Genomic DNA, 23205 nt, shown 5'->3' on the forward strand with positions numbered 1-23205 from the left:
GTGAACGTTGCCATTGTTACCTTTTCGCTCAACGTAGACCTTTCTAATGAGAAAAGTTGGCGGTTGTATTTTCCCTTTTTCTTGCCCGGCCCTAATTAAAGGGTTGTCTGGGGCCCAGAGCTGCCGACACCCGATGCGACTTGCCTTTTGACGGGTCGATTCATTAGCAATCTGTAAACGTGGCCAATACAAATGGCAAGTGACTTGCGGTTAAGCAATCCAAAATCATAAATCACAGCCAATTACGAGGAGTTCAGTCTATGACTCAGGCAGGCAGCGCTCTCACCAGCTCACACAGGACACACCAACACACACGCATGTAGCAATATCAATAACTTAATTAAGATAAATGCGAATTGTATATAGCCTGTAGACACACACTAACACTCCCATAAACAAAGTCGAACGCACGGACGGCGCGTGGACGTTTTGGGGTGTTGATTTCCGCTAACTCTGCACACTGAGAATAAATAATGATCTTAAATGACTTATGACTTATGATTTCTGAAATTTGTATTAATTTTTCATATTCAATTCTTTATGCATGACATAAATATATATGTTTACAATATTTTTCACAAATATTTATATTTTTAAATGTATATTTCAATCAGCTAATTTCGAATTAAACTTTCCTATTCTCCTAGCTTTATGGTAAATATTTTTCTCAGTGCAATATTTTCACTGCACTTGTAGGGCCAGAAAAGGAATCCTGGATTTGGGCCTGGGAAATCCATGTACGCATTAATGCGACGCGTGTTTTGCTTGTTTATGCTCCGCCAACAACAAACAGCCTCAATTAATTTATGTATATCTCACTATGTTTGTGGGTGTGGGCGGGGCCACGCCCATCAACTGTATGTCCGTGTCCGATGTGAAAAATGGATAATTAGTTAATTGCGGTACGTGGCAGACGAACGTTGTTTTGGTCGAGGGGAGGGATTTATGTATTTTAGTTATTAATTAAGTGCGCGCCGCAGTTAATCTGTTTGTGCAGGCCCAGGACCTTGAATTGGATGTGGAATATCCTGGTTATTTCGAGTAATACGATAGCATAGCGTATGTACAGAAAGTCACCGTCTGTGGAAGTGATTGGGTTTCGCATTGAAGTCGACATTGGCCTCCCCCTTTCTTTTTTATTGCTTCCCCTAATGACACTGAGTGTCGTTCGGCTAATGAGTTTGTGCAACTGTTTGCCCAGGACTTGGGCGCTACTTACTTGATCTTCTCCCATATTTCGTCGCCAAAATGCTTGAGCACCAGCAGCTCCAGGGCGTAGTTAACGAAGCCATACTGCGAGCATGAAGAGAAAACAGACCGATTAGTATTTATGTTTATGGCCGCTGTTAAGCAAATATCAATATATCCCCAGCTAGTGTCTATCTGTGCTAGCTCTCATCGTAAAAATCTGAGCTCTTCCGATTTTAATTGCATTCCCAGGCGGGGAGTGAACGCTTTGATTCGAGTCGATAAATTTGAAATATGCGAAATCAATAGCGATTGCGCATTTTCATTTCGTTTTAAATGTATCCGAAAAGCAATCAATTTGATTTGTTGTGCGAAATCAAGCTGCCGTCCCCCTCCGCACTTCAGAAGGGACTGGAGCAGACATACCTATGGTATCCAGATACGCAGCACAATCAATCGCTTCCGCCGGAAGTAATACTAAACAAGCAAAATACTTGAAATATATTTACATACATTACGCATACGTCTAGTTGGCCACACATGAGGCTTCGTGTGTTTGTTTGTGTTTCGCCCGCTGTTTGTGTTTGTGTCTGCCACTGTTTCTCCTGCTGTTGCTTTTACAATTTTCTTTTTTTTTTTACCCTCTTCTTCTTGTCTTCCTTTCCTGATTTTCCCTGCTCTTGGATTTTGTGCTTTTCTGCTCGGTTGTCTGATGAAGATGTATCTAACCGATATTTGATGTTTATTGCCTTTGTTGGGCGCATTGAAATGTTGTAGCAACGGAAAAGAACCAAGAACCGAGTCTCAAATTTAGAAAACTGGGCTGGGAAATGAGGTTGTTGGGAAATGCTGCGAAAATCGCAATCATTAGATCAACATTTCTGTGCGTATGTCAACGTGCAGAGGTTGTTGAGCCAAGCGAATTTTTCTTGCAGGTTGCTAAGATATGATTTAGATGTCTTTGAACTTAAAGGATATAGAAATTTGTTCAAAAAATCTTTTAAAGCTCCTTTTTTATGTACTAAAAATATATAATTAAAGGAGTAAAACAATAACTGTGCTAATTATTAGGAAAATTCTTTCATAAAGAAACTGGCACAGGACTCTTACTTTTCAAGTCATTCAGCATATCTACACATTCAAAAGAATATATTCTAGATAATATTTTCTTACTTATTGCTTTTCCTATAAATTAATTACCATTTTAAGTTTCCCTTTTCACTTACCATTTTTGTTGTGTGATTTTCCTTTTCGGTTTCCGCTTGATTGAAACGCTTTGCCGGCGTATTTAATTCACTTTCACAACGAATGTGTTCAGACGCATATCACAACTGAAATTGGACACCAGAATTCCATATTGATATTGCAATTTATTTCATTTTCATTTCACTATTTGTCCGTCCGTCTGGCGATTTCCACTGCACTGCTACCCTGCGAGTGCCACGACAATGAAAATGTAATAAATTATATTTGTTTGCCCAACCGATATGACGGCTATGATAAGCTCAAAAAAAGAGAAATAAGCGTAATGAAAATTACAAAGTAAACACTGTGGTCTGTAACATTTAAGAGCGGAGAGTGTGGCCAGTGGCTAGCGGGTAATATATAATGCGATCGGTGGTTTTTCTGCCACCGAATCCCTGCTGTAAATATGCATTTTTTACGACCTCCCAAACCGACTTGGCCATATATTTTATTATAAATGTATATATGCCTCTACCCAGGCTGAAATGCGATGGTTCGCATTAAATACCCACACTAATCAAATATTTAAATGAGCGGAAAAAGAAAAGTTTCGGCCCCAAAACCGAGACTCTCGAGCATTTCCCAGACGCGGCAGCAACAATTTCTGGGGCCTTTTACTGGGCCGTTACAACTGCATTTTTGAGTATTACGAGCTCGTAGTATGTATGTGCTTGTTTGTTGCATGCCACATGCAACACGTGCGGAAGCCAAAGGCACAACACACCCAGAGAACACACAGGCATTACAGCCAGCACACCAATACACCAACAACCCACAACACAGCCATCAACTGGGTCACAAAAAGGCAAGGAAAATGAAGGCTTGAATTTCACTAAAGCCGAATATTTGATGTTCTCTACAAATAAGAAATTTAAATAAGAAGGTTACTTGTTTTTTCAGTTATAAGAATTGATCACCTTTAATATATTTTAAATATTTACATTTTAAAATAGTCAACATATTGAACACAATTTTCAAACCATCTCCCTGACTGAAAACCCTTTTAGAGTATCATCTAACAAAAAACAAAAAAGTAAGGGGGACCTACAAAAGCGACAGCTTGGCGTAGAAGCTACAGCAACAAAGGCGGCAAACGGCTGGTTAATTACACACAGGTACACACAGCTAAAAACACACATACCGCACACCTGTTCACCGGCAACTGTGCGAGTGTGAGCGAATCTCGAAATTTATGCGCCACGACGAGTGCAGGGCAATTAAGGCATTGCGAGCATTGAGTTTTCATGGAGTTTGCCATAGGAAAACTCCTTAAGGGCATAGAATTTTGGCGGGGAGGAGAGAGAGAGTGCAGAGCGAGAGCAAAAAGTGGCAAAATGGCAGCCCGGGAAAGTTGCCTTCAATTGAAAAGGGAAACTTGGCCTGCAAAGGCAATGATAAGTTTAAGAGAAAAGCCAACACTAAGCCGCACTTTAAGTCAACTTCAGGTCCGCACTTTAAAAAGGTTGTCAGCGAGAGAGAGTGAAAAATATCGATTTTCGTCCATCTTGGCAGACATTTTTGTGGCCCATTAGAAGCCTCGTTAAGGTGGCTTCGCATAACACGTGTATTAACATATACAATTTCTACAAATATTTCGTGTGTATATTCGTGTTGTTTATATGTCATTGTTTGGCTTTTTCTCCTACTTACATACCTCCCTCCCTCCCCCCGGGTGTGCTGTTTGCTTATTACAAATACCCAAATACGGTGAATTAATCGAGGTAGAAAGTCGTATCAAAAATAAGTATTTACAAATGACCTCGGGGCCGTAACGGAGCCAGGGTCCTGACATCCTTCCGATTGAGCAAGTTTTAATTACGTGCAACATTTGGCATTTTGATAACGGTAGCGGCACACTGTCAACAGAGCTACCAAGGACCTCTCCTTGTGCTATTTTCGTTCGCCGTCGAGAGAGACAAGAGTGTAAATAAGTCTCGATTCGAGGGCTTTGCATTTTGTTTGGCCTGGCTTACTGGAAGAGGTCCTGCTAAAGTTCCTGCCCTTAACTTATTCTGTTCTCCTTCTTTGGCCATTTGTCACTGCTATTTGGCGATGACGAGCACGCCATTTGATAATTGCGACAAAATGGCACGGGGATGCCAAAGTAAAAACAAAACGATATTTACTTGGCCCAGTTGAAAAGTCCCTCGGTTTTTCTCCCTCCCCGGAGGCCCGTCGCTCTGCCTGTCAATTTAGCGCTAAACTGACAATAACTGAGTTAATGATGAGCCTGCCATTAGGCCGGGGCACAAAATGAGGCTCGCAGTGCACACAACATGGCCACAGGACGGCCGCAGGATGTGGATGCCGTGTCCTCAACTTTGTTGTGTTTGGACAGTGCAAAAAATAAACATAAAGTTATTAAAATAAACCTTTATTTTGGGCATTAAAGAAAAGGGTTTATTAATATTTGTATGAAAACTGTAGGAAAGTCTTTGAAGGGCTTCATTAATTAGCATTTGAAGTAGATATAACTATCAATATTTTAGAGTTTATGTTTTAGTAAGTATTAACACTTTTTAATACTCCATAATTTACTCTATTTAGATATATATTTTATAAGATTTTTGTATCGGTAAGATTTAATCAAGAAATATTATTCCGTGAACATTTTTAGAGATTTATTACCATTTAAATTTAAGTACATTTCATAGACAAATTTATTAAAGTAATTTTACTACATTTTTCAATTGATACTTTGATTAAAAATCAGGTTTAACTGTTTCATTTTTTCCATTCATCATAAAATCTACAGAGTATACTTCATTTTTACGGCATTTTTTTAAGTCTTAAGGTTACAGAAAACGGACTTCCTTGTAATATCTAGTGTTTTTCAAAAGTGTCTCTTTCTTGCAGTGTATCTTTTTTGGACCAAAAAAGGGAAAATGAGCGGAAAGTGTGCGGCAGAGCAATTGTACATTCAACTCTGTGTCCGCCCGGGCATTTATCAAATATAATGGACATTCACTATCGTCCGACCAACTAAAACAACTGTCAGCAAATTGCCGTGGGCACGCAAAGCTAAATGTCTAATAAACTTTGACATATTGAGGCCAATATTTCTATTTGGCAACTTTTCGTTCGGGGAAGCCCACACAAATTATGGACCACGACGGGGACAATGATGGCGTGAAATACTCGGTGTCTCTCTGTCCGGGTGCCGAAAATAAAATGAAATAGAGCGAAATAAATTAGAGCGCACAAAGTATATGCTTTAATATCCAGGGCCAAGTGGAATGCCATTGTTCGCACACGAAAAAAAAAAACAAAAGCAAAATGAAACCAAAAGAAAGCATGTGTGTGTGGGCGAGTGTAATTTACATTTGTTTGAGGCGCGGGATTCTTCTCTTTTTATTCTTATTTTGATTTGTATTCTTATTTTGTTTTATTTCAGCGATTCCCTTGGCTTTTGTTTATTCGCAACTTGTGATTTATTTCGCTGTTTTTGTTATACTTTCTCTCCTGTCTGAGTTTCGTTTTCGTTTTCGGTTTCGGTTTCACTCTCGCGATAACCTTTCTCCACTTTCACTGACTCTGCCGCCTGATAAGAAGCGCGCGAGGACTCGGACTCGGATGCGGATGCGGATTCGGAGGAGCGATTCCCACTCCGCTTGATGATACTGTCCGCCGTGCACTGTCCGTCGGAGTGAACGATTCGCGTGGAACAGCCGTCGACGACTGAGCGCTGGCTGCCTCGTCCTGCCGATTTAAAGGCGGCTTTCGAGCCAGCAGCAGCAGCAGCAGCAGGACCAGGACACTTGTCCGCTTCTCCTTGCCTTTGTTGCCGCTGCCTTTGCCTGTGCCAATTGCCTGGCCCACTCAGCTGTTTGTTGTTGCTGGTCGTCGGGGGAAAACCCGAGCGGAAAAGCTCTTATGTGCTGCGGGAAAGCTCGCTCTTTCGCTCCGTCTCGCTCTGATGGCGTTCAGCTACCAGCCAACAGATGGCGACCGCTTTATTTTAAAAATGATGGTATAAACTAAAATTTTTTATTTTATTTTTTATATTTATTTAATTAAAGGCAGAAAGGAGTGAAAGAGTGCTGAATCCTTTAGAAAACTTTTAAGATCGATTTTTAGTCATAGAAAGATGTTCAAAAAATGTACATAGCACCATTTTATAATTGAGTTCAACAAGGTCTACAAAATTCTTCGAAAATATTTCCCTTCACCTCAGGTGACATTGGACCCTTGTAGCTCTGACTTGTTAGATGCGACGTAAATCAGTCGCTCGATTTTCTTCTGCAATTGTTTGCTTTGCATTCACCTTCTTATTGCCACCCGGCCCACTTCCGTTTCCGGCGTTATTTATTGCCGGCTTTATTTACTTTTCTACTGCCGCTGTCGTTGCTGCTGCTGCTGCTGATTTTTGTCAACTGGCAACGCTCAACGGCTGGATTCCGGACTCAGTCAATGGCTCACGCATAATTTACCTACGACAATAGATTTTCGGGCAGCTCTAGTCGAGCAGATGAACATTTCTGCGCCAAATAAATTAGAGCCACTTGCATTGCAAACGGCAAACAGAGTCCTCGTTGTACAGTAATTGAAATTGAATGGGTGGGCGGGTGTTAGGGGAGGTTGGGGTGGCCAAAGGGAGGAGGTTTTGGGGGGGAATTTAGAGGAACCCCAAGCCAATGGGGCGTACTGGGGCGTGGCTAAACCAGCACCTGTTAGCCACATTCTCTGCACTTTGTCATGGCGAAAAGTGCATCAACTGAACGCGCATAAATGAATTACTTTCCTCAAACATAATTAATCACATTGTCCAACTTTTAATTGTACTGGCCACTACGCACAAAGGGTCGAAAGAGCATCGCGTAACAAAAACAGACACCTTTGCCGAGTTGTTGACGTGCCAGGGCTGCCGGTGACACTGACGAAGGAGTCACTGGCAGATGGAGGCACTAACCCAGTAACCAGGTCCCCGGTTAACCGGCCAGCCTGCTGACTGTCAAAGTCATTTTCAGAATGCCGAAGGCTATGGCTTTACACAAAGTCGAGGAGGAGCAGCTTTTGGATATATTTTCGTAGCTTTTCAACTATAAAAGAAAAAAAAACCAATTATTAAACATCCTTGGAGTAGGATTCTTAAATAAGTTTATTAAATATTAGTAATGTATTGTGTCTTGTGTATTCAAATATTTTAAAAAAATTTCTTTCCTTCCTTAGCGAAAGAGCATAGCCAGTTCTAGCAACCTAAAGGATTGACGGCGATTGTTCTGGACACTCCAAGTCGTTACAAGGCGGATTCTTGATCTAGTTTCAGTTTCGGTGGGAGGAAGGAAGATGCGGAAATGCGGATAACCGCGGAATAAAAGAAGCCAACTCATCGGGAGGACTTGGCACATTGTGCCCGGGAAATGGAGCGTGTTTGCTGCAGAAGAAGAGTGGTCGTCCTGCCGCCGGACACCAATCAAGTTCGCTGCCAGAAGATGACTATCTGGCTGGCATTTAATTAAGAGAGCCCGGCCGAAGGGGTTAACAAAGTAAGTTTTCGGGGCATCGACTTTCACATCACCGGCATCCCAATTGCTGCACATACTAGGTACAAGGGAGAGGCAAGTCTCTTAACTCACAAAAATTCGAGATTCCATTCTGTTTGTGAGTTTTATGGGCGGCAGTGGTGCCCAGCGGGCGTAACTAGCGCATTGAGACAAAGGACAAGTGCATCAGGATAATCGCATCACACTTGAGTAAATAAATTTCTGAAGTGGAACAGACTCTGCTGAAACATGTTTTGCCGGGACGAGACCATCTTCCATGACAATGGAAAAGAAGGCAGCAGGCAGAAGGACCCTCGGCTCCTGCGTCTTTTTGTGGCATTTACGTGCTTCAAGCCCAAAAACACTCATACTCGAAAATTTCACAAAGAAATGGGTGGAAGAAAAATGTTGCCATAGAACTGAATGTTTGAATGTGAGACGAGATGTCCAAAAGTTTTAAATAACAAATTGATAAGTGAGTTCCGGTCTGTCCATTTTTTATGTTATTTTATGAAATTATTATTATCTGTAAATATATAAGGGAAACAAGACAAAAGTAAAACAAAAACACTTTTAAATGATAACTTATTCGTTATATTTTAACACTCTGAATTCTTGAAAAATACCATTCACTTTTGACTCTTTGGTAGACTGATTATAACTCGTTTATCGTAAAATTTATTTATATTTTGTTGAACTTGTTAAATATAGTTTCATTCATTATCATTTTGCTAAAAAACTCTCTTATGTTGCATCATCAACATCCTACTAAACCTTAAGTAATTACTTATCTCGAAGCTTGGAGCCACACTTATTTCGAAATCACTCCGAGTAGCCCGAATGTGATCTCCTATTTAATTACAACGCCCCAGGCCCAGCAGCAATAATCCCAATATCCAAGTGGAGGTAAATAACATCCCTGCATGTCATGGCATCTCTCAATTATTGCACCATTGATTTGCAGCAATAATAATTGAAAATAAATACGACAATTTGGCCAGGGAGATGTTTATTAATTTCCAGGAATTGTATTTCAAAGGCCAGAGGGCATAGTTCAAAAACAACAAGCTGCTTCTTGAACTACAGTTCATGTGCGTAATATAAGCAGACTATTTAAAGGGGAGTAACACATAAATAAGTTATTTAGCCATTCATGGGTAACATTGAATTATATTTATAACCAGACCACTCTGTATACGTAGAAACAGTTGTAATTATAGCAATTAATCAGCAATAAAGCTGTGATTCTTCACAGAATCGGGAAATAGTCAGACTCGTATCTAGAGGCGCGCGCGAGTTCTTCAAATTCGAGTGGCAATTCAGAGAGGGGGAAAAAAACTCAAGTGATCGGCGGCGATGTTGGTGGCAGCCGTTCGAGTGGCATCTAATTATTCACGCGGTTAATTCTATGGCCACCTATCGACAGATTTGATCTTATAAGCTGCGGATTTATATTTATGAGTGGAGACACTGGAAGAAACTACATTTTTACAATTATTATTTCAGTTATTTTAGTTTTAATTTCTTACTTATGAGAAAACTCTTTTAACTTGAGGTATATTTTTGCATAGCTCAAAGATATTGTTTTTTATCTCATTTGACCTGATGTTATCTTATCTGTAATAAGTCATAAAGTACTTATCCCATATCTTTGGCAAACAAAGTCAACTCTTTCTCAGAATCAGAAGACTCTGCAGAAGGGAGATTAAATATTATAACTTACTAAACTTAAGTAACTCAACAGCTTAACACTTTTGAGAATGTGATTTCTAACAAGAATTACAAAAATGTACATATTTAATATATTTAACTTATTTACTCACGGAGATTTCTGATCATTTTAAATGAATCTCTTAAGGAAGTATATTAGTTTGTAAGAAGTCCGAATGTAGTTCTTACATTTTTACTCTGACTACACTTTCTTCTGGTACATTTGCATTAATTTAAATATATTTGCTTTGTCTGCTAGACAGCTACAATATTTTTTTATAATTAAAACAAAAATGTAACAAGATGAACGTCATTGTTTTTTGTGCTAGTGCAAATATTTGAATGTACTTACATTTTCCAGTGTGTGGTGGCGATGAAGTATCTAAAGGTTTTCTGGTTATCAAAACAGCTACCGATCAGTGCATGAATACATTTGCGGGCTCTCATTTTTTTTATCAGAGAGAACCCTATGGAAATTTGAAAGTCGTACTACAGAATACCCTAAGAAATAATTAGTATTATATTTACACACAATTTAGACATAATTTTATAAATATACAAATTATAAAGCATTCGAATAGAAGGTATTTTATTTTATTTAAAATATTTTATTTCTTAAATTCTATCTTCAAGCCACCACGCGAACGTAAAGTTAGCTACAAGAAGTGAAATAAGTTCATACGTTCGACCTTTGAAGATGCTGCCATCCTGACCACTAACTGGACCACTAACCAGTCGGCCTTCAGCTCAAACCGAACTAGATGTCACTCTCAATTGCTCAGCCAAGAGACTGGGAAAAGCAGCGATTCTGGCAGGCCCTATTCCAGGGTACTGTTTTACGGAAACAAGTTTTATCGTCGTACGCGATGTTCTTCGTCAGTCGATCGCGGAGCTCGGGAGTGCGACAAGCAGCCTGCTCTTGAATATAATTATAATTAAAAAGTACAATAGCAATAAAAAACCAACAGGGAATCTTCGCTAAGAAGATGCCAAGTCTGGTGTTCTTGTGTTTAATTGCTGGCAATATAGCACTTGCACTTGCATACGCTTCGAAAGACAGCTCGGAGGAGACCCAGCACCTGAATCCGACGGACTTTAGCAAGTGTCTTGATTATTGCCACCTGAAAAACGTACGCTTTCTCCTCTGCATCGGTGAAGATGGCAAGCTGGAGAAGAGTCCTTTGAAGACCTGCACTGAAGGAGACTGCAAGGCCGAGGATTTTCAAATCAAGTATGAAACCAAAAACGGCTACGAATTCCGGGAAAATCGCGTGGAGGCCACCAAAGTGGGAAAACGCGCTCATCTGCGGGATCTCTGCCTGGATGAAAGAAATGTCCCGCTGAGACGAAGGTGTCATATCCGGAACGGCACAAAGACCTGGCAGAGTTTCGAAAATGTAACCTGTAGAATGGCTCCAGAGCTTAGCACGAATCTGGATACTCTGGCTGTAAATAATTCCTCGGATTTGAGTCAACTGAGCGACTTGGTTACTCACTCGAAAGAGCCGCTCAACGCAGCCGATATCGTCAGTATTTCTGAGATTTTCAGTTCTCAAGTAAAGAAATCCGTACAGAAAGTGGATGACATCGAAGATTTGATGAACATTTGCCAGCAAGTGATGTCCACCGATAAAGAAACTCTGCGCCTAGCAGCAGAACAAAACGCCACCAACTCCTTGCTGAGCAATTTCGAGGATTATCTGGACGCTCTGGCCCCGCAACTTTTACCTGGAGATGGGACTACCAGCTTACAGATTCCCAATGATAATAGTCAAGTCGAAACACAACGTATTCTCGACAAGGGAGTGGTGCTTTTGAGGACCAAGGAGTTGAGCGTATTCTTTGTGGATCCCGGCGTAGCAAATGTGACGGGAATAGCGATCTTCCTCGAGGGAGTGACATCACAGTTTAAAATTCTTCAATCATCCGAGAATCTGGAAAGTATTCGGGCAATCGAAAATTTGGAGAGTGCGGCAATTCTACCCGACAAACTCTGGCGAGATGTGAAGGAAAGAGGAGCCCGCTACCTTATCTTCAAAGTCTACGCTCGCGATGCCCTCTTTGTGGAGACGGCGGAGGAACTGAAACGAAGGCCAACCAGCAATGTTATCTCAATAACGATACCGGGACTAGACGGTGAGAAAATTAGTTATCTTCATCTTGTGCAGTAAAATAAAAGTAGAACAACTGCAGCGGAAAGTAATAAAGCGCATTAGGAGTTGGCCATAAAATTGCAAAAATTAAGCAGGAAATTATGATTTAAAGAAGCTGTTTCTTATTATATTTACTATTTAAAAATATTAGTCAGCTTACGTTGTGTTTTTCTTTATTTATTCCTTCTAAATTCAAATTAAGTTTAAGCTAAATAATAATTTATTTTTTAGATCACAACCTGCCCGGAAAATTGCCCTTTTTCCTGCGTAATGGCGACACAAATAAATCCCAAGCCCAAGGCGGCTGCGGCTACTGGAACTACGAGACCTGGCTTAGCGATGGAATCTCCACCTGTGGCAGTGGCAGTGGCAGTGAAGTCCCACTAGATAACTCATCGCATCCCGTGATCCTCTGCCATGCGGATCACCTCACCCAGTTTACGTTCCTGCTGGGAATCAGAAAGCCACCAGAAGTGATATCAGCCACCGGCGAAAAGGAGTTGCCTTTGGATATTATAACAAATGTGGGATTGTCGCTATCGCTAATGGGACTCTTGGGCATTTTTGTGACTGCGGCACTGTTCAAGCGCTTCCGGAACACACCCTCTACGAAGATCCTACTGAATCTGTGCGTGGCTCTGGGACTCCAGCTTTCGCTGTTCCTGGTGCTAAGCGAAGGAGACTTGCTGAAACAGTTGGATAGTACTGACTTCGATCGTTGCCTGGTGACGGGAGCCCTGATGCAGTACCTGCTCCTGGTGGTCTTCAGTTGGATGTTCATCATTGGCTTGCTGCAGTACAAGCGATATGTGAAGGTGATTGGGGTGAAGCATCCCAAGCACTATATACTGATGTCTGCTCTGGTGGCCTGGACCCTGCCCCTGATACCCACGCTGCTGGTGGTTTTCCTGGACTCGGCCTCCTACAGACCCAGCGGTAATACCACCACTGAGGATATACCGATCCTGTGCTATCCCTCGGGATATGGTCTGGGACTGGGTGTGATCTTGCCCATTGGTCTCATCACCCTGTGCAATATCTTGATGCTGGGTTACATCAACTGGAGTGTTCACAGAGCACTCTTCACTGAGAATCTCATCTTGAAGCAACTGCATCTATCCGTGCTGCTGTTCTTTCTCCTGGGAGTCACCTGGATTTTCGGACTGTGCGCCTTTTTCAATTTCGGGACAATATTCTCGTATCTCTTTTGCATCACGGCCACAATGCAGGGATTCGTTCTATTTCTTTACTTTGTGGTATTCAACAAGGATAATCGCCGATCCTGGCTGGGACTGTGCCGTCTCCGGCGCTCGAAACGTGTTGGGGAAGTCATAGAACTGGCCACCGAATCGAATTTTAAGAACTCATTGAAAACTCAAAGTACAAGTAACTAAGTGTGCGCAGTTTAGAGATTATAAATATATTCGAATAAGGTAAATTATTCTGTTTGCTATATAAGATACAATATTTTAAAATGTATATAGTCTAATAATATATTTATATTGGAAACATGAACTAAAAAACCTTAAATATAAATATTTTACAGTGTACTTTCCTAAATACAAAAGATAAGAGTTGCAGAACACACAGATACCCAAAAGATACTTTGATAAAAAGTGACATTGCCCATGAATCTCGTTAAGATAACAAATTTATCCCACAGAAACAACTTAGATTTCTAAATTTCTCGTAAAACTAGGAATTTTGTTATAAACAATATTTTAACATTAGATTTTCCACAGAAGAAGAGCAATGTTGTGTGATAATTGTTATTTGCTGTGCCTGGAGGGGGTTAATTATACAATTTACAATCAGTAATCTGTGTGAAAACCGGTTATCATAGAAATTCGCATGGAAAATATACACTGCACTGGGGTCGGTCAACAAGGCAGTGATTCAGCAAGCAAGCATAATAAAATAAAAATAATTAAATATTACATTTAAAAATACTTTATTATTATTTATTTACATTAAGCTTTTGAGTATTTTTATAGAAATTTATATGATTTAAAGCTCTGATCTGATATCATAATAAAACATAAAGTTTCAAGCTTTTAACTATAGAAATATAAAGTTAAGGTTTACAACCCGAATGGGTCAAGAAAGCTGTTAAGCTTTTGTTAACTTTTGCAGGCAGCTTTTACCCGTTTGGTAGCTTTCAACCGTTGACGCTCAAGTATTTCCCCGCTCACTTCAAATTTATGACTTCTAATTTATGTAAATGAGATGACAAGTTCGCTTTTGGTGAATGTATTTCATAGATTACGACGGCACACGGCGCACGGCTTGGCTTAACTTCGGTTTTATTGAATGCGATAAGGTCGTAAGTCTTAGTCATGGATCGGATGAAGTGTTGTTGGTGTCTTAATTTAGATTAAACATTATACACAACTAAAGTATCGTTAAATTAGTGCTAGGAACCAGTAAGCTTAAGGCAAATTAGCCAAGCACTCGGCTGGTTGTCTACTCATCGGCGGCGGTGGAGGCATTCCACAGCCAGAAGCCGAACTCGTTTCGTGACAACAAACGCTGCCGCCTCCGAAAAAAGATGGCTACATAGAGCAGCTTCGATTTCAGCGCTTTATCACCAGCAACCGCAGCGGAATGTAAGAGCTTCCGGGTACCACATCCTTGCCCTCGGGCAGGAAGTTCTGTGCGTAGTTCTTTGGCGTCGGCGAATTGGGTGGCACTGCATACCCCAGAATGTTGTCCGAGGCGGCACCGGAAACCACATACACTTGCATTACAGCCTGCGGCTTTTGCCACTTCTCCGGCGACACTTCCGCCTTCGTCTGTTGGGCGAGTGCCCGTCGGGAGAACTGGGTCTGCTGTTGCGCCTGCTGGTTTTGATCCGCCTGCTGGAAGCGCTCCAGGTGTCCCTGGATGATCCTACGCAGGGCAGCCATTGTGCTGGGCGACGGCGGGGAGTACACATAAGCCCTTGCCGGTGGGCGTGGCAGGTAATCCCGGCCACGAGTGGCAGCACTGCCCATGGCCACCAAAGTCAGCAGCTGAAAGATAAATAAAAATCAATTAATCAATACCAAATATGTAAATGAAATAAATGAAAGCTAATAAAATATTAAGTTATAATGATGAATTTATTAATTATATTCCTAAAATATTGACAATTAAGTTTTTTCCTTTTAAAAATAGATAAAAAATTAATTTAATTAAAAGAGCTTTTAAAATTTAGCAATTATAAATGGAAAGAAGCCATATATCTTTACCCAAAATAGGCTTTCACTTTCGAATTTTGCTTAAATAATTGCCTGGCTATATTTTAAAACGTTACAGATAGTGAAAATATTTATTAAGTAACAATATTATAGTAGGTGCCATTATATACATTATATAAATATAATAATTTATATTATAAATGTATAAAAAGTTCCGGTTGCCAAGCCAAAACTATAATAAATTACTTTCTTTAATTAAAGCAAAATAGATGTGACTTCCAAACAGTAACCAGGCTTTTGTCTGCATAAAAATGAAACTCGTTTTAACATCTGATTTCCATTTTCTTAAAAATAAACGTCAGCCATAATTATATTCGTCAAATTGAAATCAAAATATCTAGTTTTCAAGAATTGTTTTTAAAAGTTAAAGGGGAATTTCCATAAAGGTTAAAACAATTATTAACAAATTCTTAATGTTTAATAATATTTTAAAATGACATAATGATTTCTAAGTCTCAATGGAACAAGTAATTTTTTTTATTTATAAAACACTCTTTTACTATCACTTTCTGAATTAAAAATCAATTTTAAATCACAGAATATTTATGCAATAACAAAACACTTTTTACCTCATCCTAACTTACCAACAAACACTTCCTGTACATCCTTGAGTCGCTTTTCAAGCTCTATCTCCTCGGGTCAGTTCCCAGCTAAAATTTCCGACCGATCACCGGTTAACTCAATGGCAGACTGAAGCGATCGTAGCTTCTGCTCCGCCGACTCGTTTCAAGTTCAGGGTCTCGGCGTGTGCATTTACATAAATTTCTACCAAACAGCCACTCCACTCCATTCCAATCTCCATTCTCCAGTCTCCGGTCTGCGTAGTCCGTTCTCCGTTCTGCGTCTGTGAGTTGTTTGTGAGAAGTCCAATTCAGCTGGCACGTGATTTATGCATATAGTTTTTTGCAAGCCTTCGTCGCTAGGTCCCCAGTCCCCGATCTCGTTGTGAATGCGGCAATCCAGTTGGATCGATCACGAGGTGCCACCAAAATTTAAATCTAGCCAGACGAGAGCCCAACCCCACGGAGATACTATCTCTCAACCATTGCCATTTTGTCTTTGGAGCAGCGTGCGAAGATCTGAAGATTCCCACACAGAAAGAAATATATTTTATAATTTGTTTAATATATTTTTTACAACAATATTTATAATATTTAAATTATTTATGAACAATATTAGTCTATCTTTCACTTTTAGAACACTAAACAGAATTTTATTTGAATTTCATTTTTAAATTTATAAAATTTATCTATTAATTTTATAATTTGAACTGTAGTCTCGCCTCTGCTCTCATGTTATTTCAACCACTTTATTTGGAACTCAATCGTTTTATATTCCTTTCTGTGCAGCCATAGATTAGGGGTCGAGTTTTTGGCTCAGACTGTGGGGCGACTCTTCGACTCTTCGGCTGTTCACGCCATTATAATTATGCAAATTAACAGTGATTCGTGAATAAATCATCTTTATGAGTGGTCAGCTTACATAGGATGGGGGGTCTTTACCCGGTCTATTTGCATAATGGTTTCTATATAGAGTTATAAGTGTGTCCAGCTCAGGTTGAGCTGCCATTGTAGTGCGATCACAATACCCATTGGTATATTTATATTGATTTTTAATCGTCGCCTCTTTATGCCTGACAATGCGCATTAAAAGCGGATCGCCTCAGTCGTCGGTCGTTTGTCTTGTCATTCGATATGCCACAAGATGTCTTTTTCTCAGTATGGCTTTGATCCGAAGATGGACAGTCAACAACAAAGGCGAACATAATGCGATTCATATGCTAAGTCATTAAAAGGTGTTTGTGCAATAGTCGCTCGACCTGAAGCTGATCGATTGAGATGTTGAAATGGCCGATCATCAATCGCTTTGCTGAGATTAACATTTATATACCAGCTCAATTGGTAAATGATCTTTGAACATTTTTATGACTACTCGATTGATTGTAAAATGCTAATCAACCGAGTAGAATCGGAGCATTTGATTTATTTTCAAGATAATTAATTATGGGAATCGAACAGTTTAAAAGGCAATCATTAATATTTGTATAAAATCAGTTTCTAAGGCAGTAGTAAAGCTTTAAGTGTTGCTAATATAATTTAAAATGGAATCATTAATTAGTGTAGTAATCTTGCTTAGAACTGACTTAGTAATAATATTTTTTTAAGTTCTATTGATTTGCTAATTGCTTATAATTTGATTGGAACTCCAGCGATTGGAAAGCTTTAAACTGTGCTGTAGAAATTAAATAAAAAAGGCTGAGAATCTGGATTGATAATCTATAAAATTTATAAATACAATTTTAAGTTAATTTATGAGAACAATCACTTCTGTCACCTTATAACCATCGAATCAGTCTCTAAGCCAATAAAGACAATCGAATAAAAATCTCCATCCGAGGTTTTTTCTCTTCTGTCCTTTCTCCTGACCTTTCCCCCATCACATTTCACCTTCGATATGCCCCCATTTCCTTGCTTTTTTATTGAAGGCAAAGGTAAAAGGAAAATTCGTGCACCTGCTGCCAAAGAGTTTGGGGTTTAAGATTCCGATGAGTCAGCGAAACGGAAAAGGAAACGCAATTAAAGCTCATCGGCTTGCGGCATTACGTAATTACAAATTTGCTGGATTACGTCAAATGCAAATATCAAGTCGATTGCATTAGCATTTTGATTTATATGCAAACTAACGAGTTGCGGAACTGGCTGCATCCTTTCTAGGCGGAGTCCATATAATTACTATGTAAATTATTTATGCAATTAATTTAACAAACTCAAGTCTCTAGCTCAAGCAGCGAACGTGCCCCACATGTCCATCATATATCCATATTGATGAGGGTCCTTTTCCGGCTCACTCGTCCATATTTCATATATGCCCCGCACATACGTTACATATACGTTATATGCGGTATATGTTATACAAGGGGGCGCATCATAATCAGGCGCCATCCACCCGAACTGCCGCCGTTTCTGCTGATTTGAGTCCAGCTGGCGTTGAGTGCTAAATCCTCTGTCACATACGCTCCACGTCGGGGATTCGTCTGTCAAAATAAACAAAGAAAACGGCACAAAAAACGAAAAAGAAGGCCTGTTTTGGGGGGTAGGGAAATGTGGAATACCCTGACATGTAAAAATATATATATCAAATTCTTTAAAAAGTAACTAAGAGAAACTCTTTAAAAGTTACTACACAATTCTTAAGAGAATTTTTGATCTATCTGAAACCTCTTAAATTCATAAAAATATTATTAAAATAAGCAGAATAAATATTTTATCACACCAATTTATTCACTTATTCTTTAAAAATCCTTCTAAAACCGTAAGAGCTGTATTAACAAACACAATCTATAATTTTTGGGGAATTTATTTACCCATAAATAAAAGAAGGTCAGAACAATTGCAATACCCCATCGTCAAGGGCATCATGAATCCTGTTCCGATAACGTAACAAAAGTTGCCCCAAATGGTCAGACTGAATGCTACGTAATGAGTTTGATGGGCTTTTGAACTAAACCAAATTGCAGACAGGCATTTTTATTTTTATTCCGATACCAATACCGATTTCGATTTGATGATGATGCCAAATGGGCGCCGCATACCAGCAGTATAGCAGTTATATGTCGGAAAATTGGAGATGGCAGCGAGAGGATGCACGGCAGCAAATTGAGTTATGGCCCCTGGATGCCGCCTCATATTTTATGCATGGCAAGGGCAAGCGAATTGCTTTCCAATCGACTTGGCGCACTCCACTTGGGGTCGTCCCAACCAAGGAGTGGCCCCAATCCTTTGGACTGGGTGCGACCCGGGTCAGACGGAGACCCATTACCATTAGGTAATCACCTGCCGGGAATTCGGGATCGTCAATGGATCATCGATTTTATACTGCAGTGCAGCACGACATTCCCCGATGAGGATTCGCTCTGTTTGTATTCGGGTTAAGGTAATCAAAGGTTGAATAAACTTTTCGGCTAAAAGGCAAGCTAATTAAGATAGTTTGCCAGCTGCACTCGGCTGGAAAACGAGGGCTTGAGTCAGACGTTAATGAAGACGCCACATGCCCCTTGGGTGCAGAGCCCTTCCTTCCCTCCCTCCCCTGGCAAATGGTTTACCTTTGACCTCTGGCACAGTACATAATTTATGCCTCCCGGCTCGCTCGACAACTCCCCGCTGGCAAATCATTTATCATAATACAGCCAGAGCCTCGAATTTGCGACTGACAGCCCCATCTCCCCCTCCAGCCGCTTACCGCAGGAAAAATGAAAGATTTTGCATATTTAATAAGTTTATGCGCTTTGTGCAATAATCCCCCAATGCCACATACACTTTTCACTGCGGCAAATTTGAATGAATGAATGCTGGTTAAAGGGAATGAAAAAGTAAGTTTTTTATTCCTCTCTTTTTACAAAGACAAAAAACTGCATTTATTTTTGTCGCACAATAAGAGTGGTTAAGTATAGCGGAGCTTTCTTTTTTATTTCCCCTAGTTTATGCCCCGAATTATTTATAACTTTGAGTTGTTTTATGTACGAAATAAACATATTTTTCGGCTTACATTTTATATTTTTTTTTCGGTGTGCGGATAAGCCAAAACAAACCCGATATATATATACGTCGGAAAATGCGGCTGTACACATTCTCATTTTGACGCAATTCCCCGGGGCCATTTTGATGCGGTGTGGCTTTTAGCGGCTCCACGGTTTATTTATATATATATATATATATCTGCAGACTCGTGAAATATGTAAATCATAGGCAGCCGAAACTGAATCAAAGGCGAGCGGCTGTCGGGGTTATCATTCGCATTTGGGGATAGTTGTAACTCTGGTATTGTAAATGCTATCCTTGGACCTTTATAGTTTTAGTTTGCTGAAAACTTTTGTGTGCCGGAAAAGTTGTGCGCTCATGTGCAATAAACTGTGCATACACAGAAAATAATTTGGAATGTGTTCTTTATTTTCTTTATTTTTATGTTAATAAGTAAGTTAAGCTGTTAGTTTTAAATATTTTTCCTTTAAATCTTAAGGTATAAGAATTTTTTTATATTATTACGAAAGGCGAAAGGATATATATATATTGTAGTAATTTTTCAGCCAAGACACAGCTTTTTACACCTGTGATCCATTACCATTTCTCCTTCGCCTGTTTCTTTTCTTTGTGATTAAAATTTCTATAATAAAAACCAATGTAGCCATAACATAGCCCAAAACCAGTAAATGCCAAAGCCAATTCAGATTCTGCAAACGTATGGGAGTTGCTTCTGTTTTAGCCTGCGGTAATTTTACCTTAAAAGCCTTGACCAAACGCTTGATAATGGACTTCATCCAATGTGTGGATATACCGCTCTCGTGGACACTTATCAGGAACCTGGATAGTGGCCAATTATAGACTGAGTTATTTGGCATTACATAAACCCAGGGTAAATTCTCAGTAATAATCAAGTCCTGTGACTTGCAATAAAACTTATGGCCCACAACTCGCTGAAACTGATCATAATATTGCCAGTTTGTTGATAACAATATAAAGCTGTAACTTTTGTTAAGCGAGGAAAATAATTTCACACGTTCCAAGTGCCCAATGGCTATAAATTTTGGAATAACCCTGCGGAAGAATTCCGGATCGATTTCATTTTCTATATAGGAGCGAACGTAGTCATTCGTGACTGTAATAATTCCGCTGTCCCGCAACTCCTCAAAGTTCTGCACCTGAGCTCGTTTGATGGGACTGGTGAGCAAGGCACTTAACTTGCAGCTAAAAAAGTTGCTGAATATGAATCCAAAGAGGGTGATGGCCAGGAAAAGCTGTCGAAGTGAGAGACTCGCTCGACGCAACTCCGGAAAAGGAAGTCCCAGAATGGCTCGAAAGGCTCGCAGATTCATCAGGGGATTCCATAGGGTAAGAGGCCGCGATTCTCCAGTTAGACGATGAGTTACCACAAGAATCAAGGTCTCCACGCAGACAAAGGAGCCATAGACGCATAGCAGGTACCACATCCAAGTCAATACTTCCAGTCTCCTCAAGACATCCTCGAGGCTCAGCTCGCTGCTGCAGGGCACAATGACCAATAAAGATGCTGCAGCAAGGGGATTCACAAAGTCCATCTGTGTGGATACATTTCCCAAGGTTATAATCTGAGGGCTAAATTGAATATCGCAGGCTTCATCATTGCTATTGCTTCCATCCAGCACTTTCAAACTACCATTGTACTTTTGGGCAAACTCTATGACCTCCATGTCCTCCAATCGGGTTATGGGATAAAGGCTAGTTGCCACATTACCTTCCTCATCTGTGCTTGGCTTCACAAAGATTGTCTTTCCCTGAAAATTGTATTTTCGATTGTAGAACTTGATCTTCTCGAACCTTGAGATGTTTTTGATTCGTGTAAAATGAGGCGTGGGAAAGGCCTCTAGGCGATATGAAGGGACTATGCTGGGCAGATCACCTATTTCCAGAACCAGCATCCTTATAAACTTATGCTTTTCAGCTTGAATGGATATCCATTTAATATACTTTTTAGATAGCTTATTTTGGGTCCAGAGTAAGATCCTCTCCTGGCGCATGGTTTCAAAAGCTCCTGCCACAACTTCCAGGAGCTGAGCATCATAATAGGAGTTTCCTGTGAGGCAGACAATCGCTACAGCCCGTTTATTGAAAGTTGCCCTTACTCTGATCTCTCCCAGCTCATTGGACCGTAGAAAAGAAACTCCTTGGGGATTCCAATGCTGAAGAGTGCAGTTCTCATCCTCATGATGCCAAAGCATTATTATGGTCTCAAACACTCGTTCATTGTGGATGATATCAATGAATTTGTTGAGAAATTGTAGCTGGGCGTAGTCGCTTCCCTTAACCATAGATCCAGTAATTATGAAAATTAGTAAAATCTTTATAGTTGTCATTGTGTTCAGGCTTGGTGACTCTTTCAGCAGGAAGTTAAAACAAAACTAAGAGACTAAGTTTATATTTAAGTGCTTCTACTAAGTTTATGCCAGGTTATTAAGTTAATGTGTTGGCTTTAGAAAGTTCATCGTTCGACAGCTGTCAGTTGATGAGATCCGCAGTTCGATGCAACACTTTTTAATCGAACAAAACAAACAGAAATAAAGAACTAAACTTTTTCATAAAATTAGTGAAGAAATTCACTTTCTTGAATTATTTTTCACTGTGCATCTGGTGATACGTTGAGCACACCTGGAATTACTCGAAGCAGAACTGAAAACAGAGCAGATACTTTGTCTGTTTGAAGTCGCGCTGAATAAACAATGCAAATGGCTTTCTGGATATTTGGCGAGGAAAGTCACTTGGAGAAGAAATATTAAAATTTTTTTTATAGCTCACGTCAAGCTGGAAGTTATACGCTGCGTTCTCATATTTCTCTCGGCGAGAACTAAGTGCCCGCGCCCCGATTCCCGACCCCCCCTCCCACTGAAGGGAATATAAATTTACACTTGTCTACATTTTTTCACACCAGCAAAAGTGTTTGCTCAGCCAAGGGAAGGGGAAGGAGAAAGGATAAGGTCGGGGAGAAAGTCTGGTGGGGCAAAAGGAGACGTGGAAAGTGAAAAGAAATGCTTTGGGTGAGCTGGCTCTTTCTGGTTGTTGTGTCCTGAAAGCAAACAATCGCACGTGAAACGCTGCAGGAATTTCAATTAACTTGTTAGCATTTCACGCTTTTTGAACTTTAAACAAAGCAACAGACAGCAGACGAGAGACGACGGCTGGCAGCAGACGCAGTGCAAATACAACTAAAGACCGACTTAAAAGCTAATTTATGTTTAGCTCCTAATGAAACGCCTCCCGAGATGGAATTTAATGTCGGGCGAATGTTTGCCAAAGTTCTTTCCGAAAACTTGGCCAAGGGGTAATGCTCCCCAGTGCAGTGCAACAGGTGGCAAATATCCCTCGATTCGCCACACAGAGTTGAGCTCGTAATCAGCGGGTTCCCATAAAAGCAACCACCCTTCTTTGCTCTTCACACGCTGCCGAGTGTAATCAAATTAATCTCGTACTTGCGCCTATTCAGCAAATAGCAGTAATATGCCTGCGCAATTATTACTCTCGACAGTCCCCCAAACACTCATATATATTTGTATACACGTTGAGAAAATATTACAAATAGTTACGAGTTCTTTTGAGATATGTTTCAGGCAAAAATAGATAGAAAATGTAGCCTTCTTAAGAAGCACAAAGCTTATAAACT

At 40.1% G+C, this 23205-nt stretch overlaps 4 protein-coding genes across 4 annotated transcripts in view; 1 reads left to right on the plus strand and 3 right to left on the minus strand.

Moving 5' to 3' along the window:
• Gycbeta100B (guanylate cyclase soluble subunit beta-1-like) overlaps positions 1 to 6091 on the minus strand; it is a 28924-nt gene extending 22833 nt beyond the window's left edge. Inside the window, exons 1-3 of the mRNA XM_070286673.1 lie at positions 5755 to 6091; positions 2415 to 2519; positions 1220 to 1293 (exon numbers count right to left, since the gene is read on the minus strand). Of these exons, the coding sequence (XP_070142774.1) occupies positions 1220 to 1293; positions 2415 to 2417 (77 nt within the window). The 5' untranslated portion in view covers positions 2418 to 2519; positions 5755 to 6091. The remainder of the gene's footprint in view (positions 1 to 1219; positions 1294 to 2414; positions 2520 to 5754) is intronic.
• Positions 6092 to 10496: 4405 nt separating this feature from the next.
• On the plus strand, positions 10497 to 13673 carry Ktch (Ketchup). The gene is made up of 2 exons (XM_017178239.3): positions 10497 to 11762; positions 12011 to 13673. Exons 1-2 carry the CDS (start codon positions 10613 to 10615, stop codon positions 13171 to 13173), a joined length of 2313 nt encoding a protein of 770 aa, XP_017033728.1. The 5' UTR covers positions 10497 to 10612; the 3' UTR covers positions 13174 to 13673.
• A 424-nt stretch (positions 13674 to 14097) lies between these two features.
• On the minus strand, positions 14098 to 15679 carry LOC108082813 (uncharacterized). Its single transcript, XM_017178375.2, has 2 exons — positions 15603 to 15679; positions 14098 to 14790 (listed from the first exon to the last, which is right to left on the minus strand). Exons 1-2 carry the CDS (start codon positions 15621 to 15623, stop codon positions 14353 to 14355), a joined length of 459 nt encoding a protein of 152 aa, XP_017033864.1. The 5' UTR covers positions 15624 to 15679; the 3' UTR covers positions 14098 to 14352.
• Positions 15680 to 20116: 4437 nt separating this feature from the next.
• LOC108082641 (uncharacterized) lies at positions 20117 to 21859 on the minus strand. The gene has a single exon (XM_017178115.1). It carries the CDS (start codon positions 21857 to 21859, stop codon positions 20117 to 20119), a length of 1743 nt encoding a protein of 580 aa, XP_017033604.1.
• Positions 21860 to 23205: the final 1346 nt, after the last annotated feature.

The sequence above is a fragment of the Drosophila kikkawai genome, chromosome 3R (assembly GCF_030179895.1).
Source record: "Drosophila kikkawai strain 14028-0561.14 chromosome 3R, DkikHiC1v2, whole genome shotgun sequence".
In the NCBI taxonomy this organism is placed as follows: Eukaryota; Metazoa; Arthropoda; class Insecta; order Diptera; family Drosophilidae; genus Drosophila; species Drosophila kikkawai.